The sequence below is a fragment of the Pyrus communis genome, chromosome 15 (genome assembly GCF_041283825.1).
Source record: "Pyrus communis isolate YQ-2024b chromosome 15, ASM4128382v1, whole genome shotgun sequence".
Lineage (NCBI taxonomy): Eukaryota > Viridiplantae > Streptophyta > Magnoliopsida > Rosales > Rosaceae > Pyrus > Pyrus communis.
Genome location: NC_142579.1, coordinates 37,929,888 through 37,939,965, shown reverse-complemented (window position 1 = coordinate 37,939,965; position 10,078 = coordinate 37,929,888). Strand labels below are relative to the sequence as shown.

The 10,078-nt window shown below is 38.9% G+C and overlaps 2 protein-coding genes across 3 annotated transcripts; one reads left to right on the top strand and one right to left on the bottom strand.

Moving 5' to 3' along the window:
• Positions 1-693: 693 nt before the first annotated feature.
• Positions 694-6,599, top strand: LOC137732745 (KH domain-containing protein). 2 transcript variants are annotated; one of them, XM_068472031.2, is made up of 7 exons: positions 694-1,087; positions 1,585-1,949; positions 2,096-2,281; positions 2,401-2,502; positions 2,589-2,660; positions 2,766-2,882; positions 5,147-6,599. In XM_068472031.2, exons 1-7 carry the CDS (start codon positions 859-861, stop codon positions 6,395-6,397), a joined length of 2,322 nt encoding a protein of 773 aa, XP_068328132.2. In that variant the 5' UTR covers positions 694-858; the 3' UTR covers positions 6,398-6,599. The 2 variants fall into 2 exon arrangements, with proteins under 2 accessions (XP_068328132.2, XP_068328126.2); XM_068472025.2 differs by having other exon boundaries at positions 732-1,087; positions 2,589-2,663.
• Positions 6,600-8,725: 2,126 nt separating this feature from the next.
• LOC137731178 (EPIDERMAL PATTERNING FACTOR-like protein 2) lies at positions 8,726-9,625 on the bottom strand. The gene is made up of 2 exons (XM_068470286.2): positions 9,378-9,625; positions 8,726-9,246 (listed from the first exon to the last, which is right to left on the bottom strand). Exons 1-2 carry the CDS (start codon positions 9,484-9,486, stop codon positions 8,918-8,920), a joined length of 438 nt encoding a protein of 145 aa, XP_068326387.2. The 5' UTR covers positions 9,487-9,625; the 3' UTR covers positions 8,726-8,917.
• Between the last annotated feature and the right edge of the window lie 453 nt (positions 9,626-10,078).

Genomic DNA, 10,078 nt, shown 5'->3' with positions numbered 1-10,078 from the left:
CAATACACGTTGTTATGATGCAAAATACTAAAGAGCTTAAATTATTATACCAAACTGTTGTGTCTGATGCAAGGTTCTAAAAGACGCTAGGTGCTAGTTGGGCAGTGGGTTGGAGCCTAGCACCTAGACGGAATAGGCGGATTTAAGTAAATCTATTATATTTCATGTAAAGAAGTGTTTGTTTATACTTAAAATATATATAATTTCATCATAAACTACAAAATAGAATGAATATATATTATGAAGTATTGGAACATAATGAAAACATGGGAACAAGTCTATAATGTGTGTTCATTTAAGTATTCAACATGTCTCTTATAATTTATTGAAAAAAATTAAAATTCAAAATAAAAGTTATCTATTTTCTGTCTAAGTGAACTGCAACCTAAACATGTCTAGGCGGAACCTCAGCAGGTTTTAACGTCCCTTCTTAATTTTCAAAAGCCTAAATATTAATTGGGACGGTGACTAACAGCCTAGCGCCCAAGTGGAGATTTTTAAAACAGTGGTCTGATGTAACAAGTAATGTATACATACTATACCATATCAATAATGAATATATTTTTAATAACGAGCAAAGCGGACCGAACCAAACGGTAAAATAAAGAGGGCCTAACAGCCCATGGGTAAAGTATTGAAAAGGGCCCAACAGGCCCAATGTACCCTAACCCTAAAAATTGATTTGGGTGGGTCATGTTAAAATATCTAAGGGCCCCACTCTATATAAGGACACGCAGACACAGTCGTATCCGTTCCGATCAACTCCCTCCATAGCTCCCACCCACTCAAAACTCTAACCCTCACATTCATCCCAAACCCTAGATTCGCCAAAACCCAACCGGACTAATCAAGTGCCTTATGGCGGAGGAGGAGGTTGTGGTAACCGCGGAGAGCCCTAGGCCGTCGGATCACAAGCGGAAGCTCGAGGATTTGGAGCCTAAAGCAGCACCGGAAATAGTTGAGCTGGACTCCGACGGTCCCGATGACGCGAATGCAGAGCTTGATTGCACCGAAGAAGTTGATGTATCGCCGTCCGATGAATCAGAAGCGAAGAGGCCTCGCCTTGATGACAAGCCCGAAGGAATAAGTAATTTTGCCGTTGATTTTGAATTCTAGGGTTTTTCTCATCTCTTTTGGGTGTGAATTTGTTGCGAGTTATTCTTGTTTTTAGCTGACATTCGTTGTTTATTTATTTATTTAGTAATTAGGTCTCTATTTTTGCTATTTTTTAGATTATAATATTTTTTGAGTAAAATATAGTCAGAATTTGTAAAGGGAGGTAATTTAGGGCTCTTTGGATGTACTTTTAAAATAGATGAAAGCGTTTTTAGAAAAAATATTTTTGGATTTCAAAATCACTGCGCTTTATGCAAGAAGCATCAACACTTTTAAGTGGTTTTTCAGGATTTACTTGTATTTTTACTAAGGATTATTTCCAAAAACATTTTCACCAAAAACGCTTTCAGTTATTTTAAAAGCACATCCAAACAAGCTCTTAATTGTTCTTGAAAATTGGTTTGCAAAAAAAAAAAAGGATTTTTGTGCCTATTTTTTTTAATGTGGCATCTTCCTTGATGATAACAGCTAGTGAGAATGGCCACCAAGAGGAGAAGGTAGATGAGCCCGAAAAGGAGAATGAGGATCAGCCAAGTGTAGATAGCAGTGACTTGGAGGTCCCCCAACCTGCATCTGTGGAAGTTACCGAAGCAGTGATCGACGAGCAAAAGTCTGAAGTTAATGAACCACAGAATGGCATGAATGGTGAGCCGAGTGACACCCAAAATCATGCTGAGAATTCAGTGGTGGAAAAAGCGGAGGAACCCCCTCAAGGGGAGTCTCAACCACACTATGTAGAGGAACCTCAGCAAGGTGATGCTTACTCTGCGCAACAAGAACAGCCTTCTGCGAGTGAGACTATGACACACAAAATGGAGGTTCCTAATAATAAGGTCTGCTGCTTATATTCATATCATGTAACTGGGAGCTCTGAGCTCCAGTTGGTTCAAATTCCACCTATGACTTATTCAAAATTCATTTGTAAATATTAGCTGGAAAGAAAAAAGTGGCCTAAAGTATTGTATAAAAATATGTGCAGGTTGGGGTTTTAATTGGCAAGTCGGGGGATACTATACGGTACTTGCAATACAATTCTGGAGCAAAGATTCAAATCACAAGGGATTCCGATGCAGATCCATATTCTGCAAGCAGGCCAGTGGAGATAATAGGAACTTTGGATAATATAAGCAAAGCAGAGAAACTGATAAATGCCGTTATTGCCGAGGTTTTTTGCTCTTGCTGACTTTCTTGTTCTGCTTTCCAAGAGTCGTTTGTACTTTCACAATTGGAGTCTAGAGTGTTTTTTTTTTTCAAGCTGAATAAGGTTTACGCTTTTTTTTTCAGGCTGATGCAGGGGGTTCTCCTTCTTTGGTTGCTAGAGGCGTTGCTACTGCACTGGCTGTTGCAGCAGCAGAACAAATTCAGATTCAAGTTCCGAATGAGAAGGTGATTGCCTTGTCTTCAATGTTTACATGACATGTGCCTTTGCATTCCATAATACTTTATAAAAGTCCAAACTTTTCTTCTGCCAGGTTGGTTTGATAATTGGCAGAGGTGGGGAGACCATTAAAGGTCTGCAGACCCGATCAGGGGCACGCATCCAGGTAGTTGATATTGTATGCCTTGCCTTTATGCACGGGAACAGAATGGTGCGCTTTTTTCTTACTGCAATGTGTCCTTACTGGCCGAACCTTTTTCCTGTCATTTAGTTGATACCCCAACATCTTCCGGAGGGGGATGAATCTAAAGAAAGGACCGTCCGAGTTACTGGTGATAAGAAGCAGATTGAAGTTGCAAGAGAATTGATAAAGGAAGTTATGAATCAGGTTATTTTTTGACCTACTCCTTGAAATATTTTTCTTTTGGGTTTTTAATTTGTGATTGCTTATACAGAGGTTTTTACTTTTGTGGTTATTATATTTTGTGTGAGCAGTATTGTGGTTGCTACTGTGGTTTCTTCTGCATTGGACCATTGTCACTGTATGCTGGTTGAGTTGTTTTGTTTCTTATACCTATTTCTGATCTCATACACTGAGTCATATTCTATGCTACAATGATTGGATAGTGTGTAAAAGCATGAGCTTTATGTGTAGCTTTGTGCATTTCTTTTTTAATTCTATTTGAAGTGTGCCTGCTTAATGGCTGTCCCCACTTAGTTGATATGTCGTCAAACATATCCTATGCTCGTCAAGATTTAAGATAGAGATAGACAAGTGTTCTTATTTAGATGTCGTGAGTAAAAATGAACTGAGGTATTTGGATGTTTTGATTCTTGTCTATTGTTTTTTAAGACGCCGATAAACAAGTACAATTATATATTTGTATTGTGTGACCTATTCAATTGTCAAGTAGTTTTCTCAGAAGGCCGGTTAAATAGAAATTCTGTATATTTTGACATTGAGCAACATAATTTTATGGTTATGTTATGATTAGATGTCCAATGAAATATATTTGCATGCCTGTGACAACTTTTGGTCCATTTGAGGAAAGAATTATTACCATATTTTTCCATGGGAATGAGAGCATGACCTTTTGCCCCCAAGAGTTTGCAATATTGATGAATGAACCATGCCAACGTCACTTAATTGCTGTTAGGAAGATCATGTATTCAATCAAAGATGCCGGTTGCCATGATTTATTTGTGTTGAAGGTGCCGATTTCGAATTGGTTGGCTTTAAAAATGCAGATTTGGCTATTGCATTTTCCATGGGGTCAGCATTGCCTAGACAACCACTATTCACTGTCATCCACCGAAGAAAGGTATCAGGCATTTAATTTCGCGATTGCAGGATGTTTATAGTTGGTAAGATTGCTTTGAGATCTGAAAGTTGAAAATCCTAATTCAGTAAGACTATATTGCATTAGCCTTAGTGCTCATAAGCACCTCCAGTATTCTATGCATGACACGTCCCTGGAAAAGAAATTGATATTCCTGGTGACTTGATGATTGAAAAGAATCTGTATGAAACCCATAGTCTAAGAGTTAGCGTTTGATGCTATGCTGATGCACTCAAACATGTGGTACAGGTCTTCTGATATGCATCAATTAAGGTATAGGCATTTCTTAGGCTGGGGTCAATTCTATAATAAAACATTATCGTACTTCTATTCCTTGTTACCCATTTGAATCAACTTGATCTGATGCTGAAGCATGTAGCACACATACGTCACGTAGAATTAACATACTTCTCAAAGAGTTGAAATCAACATGATGTTTCTTGCTTGATACTTTGAATGCCTGATGTGCCTGTAATTCAATTTTGTGGCTTTGCTAGAAATTCATTCTTCATTGCATTTTAGATGATGCCTTAAAAATTTGGAGTCATCAATTTCGGCTAATTTTCTTTGCCGCATATTTACTGGAGACAACAAAAAAAGAAAGGGCAGTCAGTACTCTAAAGCAGTGAGAGAATTTTAGCAGCACTTGGTTATCTCTGCTATTTGAGTTTGGAAGGATTGTTATAGGGTTAACTCAAGCATATAAAACCAGATTTGTGACTATTGCATTAGATATCTACTTTGTGTTGTATCCGAGTACGGCGAGTAGTTTACTTTTTGACTGGGAAATGATACATGGATGACTTTGCTGAAGGGGTTGCAGTGGGTTTGAACTTTCTAGACATTTACAGAGGCACCTGGACATGAGTTTGATTCTTAGCATGTCAACATATATATTTTTTGTTTGTTTGATAAGACAGGGACTGTGATAGCCGGATAAATATAGAAATATGCTGAGTATATTTTTTGTTGAACATACTTTCAACGAGTTTGATGGCCTACTATTTATTTTAGCAACCCTTTAAAGTAGTTTGTATCATTTAGGGAACAGTTGTCTGCTATGTGTAGTCTCAGACATTATTTTCTGGTATGGTTTGTTAATGGCAATTTCACATTGTATCTCTTGCTATAGTAGCCCATGTTCCTTGTATCCATTCGTCGCATTCAGTCAAGACAATGCACAGGAGCCCCTCAAGTTTTAAGAACGCGAGATGTGGCTAGAAGAGCAACTTCTGTATTTATTTTCTTAATTAATTGTAGATTTGTTGTTTATATGTACTAATTAATGCATTTTGTGATTTGATTTGAATAGACTGTGAGGCCATCACCTCTCTCCAGTGGTTTTAATCATCAGGGTTATCATCCCCATGGACCAGGTGGTTCTCAATGGGGTCCGCGAGGGCCTCATCTACCTCAGCCATCTTCGTATGATTATCCGCAACGAGGACCTTATCCATCCCATAATCCTCAGTACCCTCCTGCTTATGGGGGTTATCCTCAACATATGGGTCCAAGAAGTGGCTATGGTTCTGGTTGGGAGCAAAGGCCACCTTCTAGCATGCCACATGGTGGTGGTTATAATTACTATGGTGGACAAGTAGCTGATGCTCCATTATCTGCCCAACATTCTGCTCCCGTTCCTTCTCATGCTCCTCGCCCGTCTCCTAACCCTGCAATGGGTGCACCGTCCCAGGCAAATTACAATTATGGGCAGCCACATGGTCCAGATTATGGTCATCCGGCACCTTATTCCCAGGCTGCACCTCCTCAGCATAACTATGGGCATGGATACGAAGAACCAAAATATGATAATCATGCTCCAACACAGCACCCCTATGGAGGATATGCACCTTCGCAGCAATATCCACAAACTGGAGCTCATCCAGGTCCACAGCAACATTATGGCAAGCCCCCACCATACGGCATGCAATCACAAGCTCCTACTCCTCAGTCTTATGGCCCTCCCAGGGCTAATCAACCAGGAGATGCGGTTTATCAGGGTTCTGCACCACCTCAATCATACGGTCCGAATGTTCTAGCTCAACAGTCATATCCATATGCATCCAGTGGACCTGCTCAGCAGATGTATCCTGCGTATGGTTCTGCACCAGCTGCTGATGGGTACAGTCACCCACCACCCGCTTCTGGCTCGGGTTATCCACAACAAGGCGGGCAACCTGTTAGCTATGGCCAGCCTGGTGCACAGCAGGCAGCTGGCGGCTATGGACAGGCAGCTCCTACTGCAGGGTACGCACAATACCCATCTTCTCAACAAGGTTACGCCGAGCAGGCTGCTCCAAATGCAGCAGGTTACGGGTACCAGGGGTCTCAAGACCCTGGATATGGAGTCGCCCCTGCAGCATCATATGGTGCACCAGCAGCTGCGCAGCCAGGTTATGCTCAACCGGCAGCTCAACAAAATTATGATCAGTCAATCCCCCAGTCCGCCGGTTATGGAGCTGCACCAGCAGCTGCATCAGCTGGTTATGGGAAGACGGTGTCCCCTCAGCCTGGTTATCCCCAGTACGACTCGAGCCAAATGTATGCTGCTGCACCTCGTTGAATATTAGACTAAACTTGTTTCTTTTGTCATAATTTCATGTTGTTGTTTGATGCCAGACTCCTTTTCCCAGTCGTAGTTAGGCCTAATCAGACTGGTTCGCCGAACTTTTGCGCTTACTGTGTTTCTATTGATGTAATGCAGCGCTAATGCTTTATTAAATTGTGAACCTTAACGAGGAATGAGAACGAAAATCGTCCCTGTATGTGAATTTCTTTTTCATTAATTTTTCACGAGTCCTTTTGCTCGAAATGCTTTTATAGTAAGCATGTTAAAATTTTTTCTACAAATTCAAGTGCTTTTTGAAGTACTTTGTAGGTGTTTCTTCAAAAAGCGTTTTTGGTGGTCAGGAATCAGTTTGAGTCATTCCATAAACAATTTCAAACCACCTGAACGCTTTTGATGGCGCTTGGTCAAAGAAATTAAAAGTGCTTGTAAAAAAAGCACTGCTAAAGAATTAATTCCACATTTTTATTCATGATTGACACAACTTGCACAATCATCATATAAGTTTTTTTTTTGTGAATGGTACAACGCCAGATGAAGAAAAATTGACACACTTCGTTTTGTGCGAGATGTTACGGTAAAAAAGAGCTCGCGCCACGGTGATAGAATACTCGTGTCACAACAATTTTTACAGGACTTTAGAAAAGGACAAGAAAGTAAATGGGGTAGTAGTTAAAAAGGAAAAGAAAATTAGGAAAAAGGCGTAGGTAGGGTTTAATGTTTATAGATTCGAGGTGGTGGTGGCCTGTGTGACTGTCGATTGTCTAACAAATGGCAGAGGCTTTCAGGCGGCTCCCTCTCTCTCTCCTCTCTCTCTCTCTCTCTCTCGGAGTCATTTGCGTTCCGAGCAAATGCAAAGAGAAAAGACGGTGAAGGGAAAAGAGAGTATCTTGTAGGATACGCAACAGAAGTTACAGAAGTGGTGGCCTGAATCCTGTGTCGAGACTGACACCTCACCATCTTCTTCCAACTCATTTATTATCTTACTCCACGTCGTCACGTGCCAGTTGCCTCCATCCAACTCCAATTTCGCTTTCCTTCCCTCCCCCCCATACTCTATTCCACAAACAAAAAAACATTATTGTAATAGTCTTTTAACTTTTACTCAATTAAAATAATAGTCTTTTAACTAAAAATTTATAATTATTAGTTCTTTAATTCCTCAAAACTACATCTATGATCATTTCTTCATCTTTGGTAAAATTTCTGTTAAAATGAGTTACGTGTCACGTGCATGATGCTGAATCGAAGGACAAATATGGAAAACCAAATTAGAAAAATTGTAGCAATGGTCTCTCAACTTTAACCCAATTGGAGAATGGGTCCCTTAACTTTAACCCAATTGGAGCAATGGTCCTTCAACTTTAATCTAATTGTAGCAATAAAGCTTCCAACATAACTCATTTTAATGGAATTGCGACGGAGTTAACGAAAATGATTATATCTGCACTTTTTAATGAGTTAAGGATTTAAAATTGAGAAACTATTGCTACAGTTTTCCTCCACAAAACTACCCCAAACCCCAAAATTAAATTAAATTGTAAATAAAAATCCATGACTTTATCTTGTGAGGTACCATTATTTTTATTCATTTTGTATATCACTTACCAAGAAAAGGACGGTATTCTTTCATACATTTTAGTATTTTTATTTCAGCTTACTTCTTTCAAATTTTTTGCTTTTATAGTCACAACAAAGTTATAACTTTTCTTGGAGTTTCAAGCTAAATTATGATTTAGAGAAATACTAAATAAACTCTCTTAAAAGTAGAATTTTTTACCACCTCATGGTTTTTATACAATATTATATTTTATAATGTTGGCACACGAGTTAATGCTAAATTGTGAAGTGAATTTTGAAAGTCTCCTTAGCATTTCTCTACGATTCAATACAATGATATAGTTATATTAAAGGAATGAAGGAATAAATTGATTGCGAATTTGTCATACTTGAGATTCGAACCTAAGATCGCTTATTTATAAGGGGAAAGAAATACTATAAGACCGTGATACTAACACTAAATTATGGTTTAAGTTTATGTAGTTTGAAGGAAGTTCTCGAGTGATGATTTCGTCGTATCTCTGTTTCTAATTGTCTATTATTTTTCTTCTTATGATAGAAAGATTTTATGGTGTTCAGAAGTGATGTTTCAAAGTATTTTATACTCCTAAGATTTATAACCGCTTAAAATATTCGATACCTTGAAGCACTGTAATAAAATTGCCTTATGGCATTCATAAGATAATGTTAATAACAAGAATGAAGAAGTCAGTAGGTATTAGTTATTACATCATTCGATAATGCCTTAAATTCCAAGAAACAGGGTTAGGAAAAACATGGTTGAATTTAAAATATATTATCTTCTGAAATTCAGAACTAAAAAATGTCAGCTATACAAGAAGGGCAAAAATAAACAACTGTTACAGCGGCACAGACCACATTCATACCAAAAATACCAAAATACAAAAAAATTAAAATAAAAAAAAACATTAATAATGGAAAAATTCATGAAAAAATTCAAGGATTGTAGAGCAAATTCCCACACTTGCATTTCCAGCTCATTGGCTTATAATTTGTAATGTCATCTCCTCTGGAGTAAGCTACGTTATTTGGGGCAGTTTTGGAAAAAGAAACAGAGGAGCTGCTTCCATGGCTTCTGATTTCATTAACTTGAGGAGTAACTGGAACCTGAACCGCCACGCAACGCCCGCAAGCGCTGCACCTCCGCTCGCAGCTCGGCCGCACTGACCCTATTTGACGAGCGCTGACCGCCACCCCTGCTTTATTTTCCTGAAGAACTCTTGCCGGAGAAAACTCACTTGGTTTGCTGGAAATTGGTCTACCACCTGAGAAACAGAAAGTCAAAAAACCCAAAAATTAACTTACAAATTAAACAGAACCAATGTGTGTTTGCTTCTTGTTTCGAAGAAGTTGGTTTTTTCCCATAAATTTGAATAAAGGGATAGGATTTACTGACCTTCAGCCATGAAAATCAGATGGGTCGAGCTCGAAACCAAGAACAGGAGGATGGAAATGTAAATATTTCTATTTCTCTGGCAAAAGATGCAATTTTGAGAGCCGCCCATTTCTCAGAAGACGATGGAAATTATGATTATATGAACAAGCTCGACAGAAACAAGATCAGTTTATTTTTGCAGGGTGTGAAGGTTTCAGAATGTGAAAAGTAAAAAACCTTGATGGGAGGAGACAAGTGGGATACAATTAAAATATGAAAAAGTAGAGAGAGAGAAGTTTCAGAAATTGAATGCCAGCTCCATCAGTCAGAACGATGACTCTGAAGATATATCTATACATGTATGTATATATATATATATGTATATATGTATACGGTGGTAACGTGGAGGGCAGAGGAGCACAACGGCGAGATCAAAGCGAGAAGGGAAGGACCTCTGCCGCGACCTCGAGTGGTGGGCCTCCGAAAGACCAGGCAATTCGTACAACTTATGAATTATGATTCGAAAGCAAAACAGACACTTTATGAGCTTTGCATGCAGAAAAGAAAAAAAAAGGACCACGGAGTGCGAGGCCACTGTGTTCTGTATAAATAGCACCAAGATAGGGCCACATGAAAGATACTCATGTGTATGTATTTTGCGTCATTTTCGAGTTTAACTAATCGTCCGGTAATTTATTCGAGTTTTCTCTTTCTTCTATGTA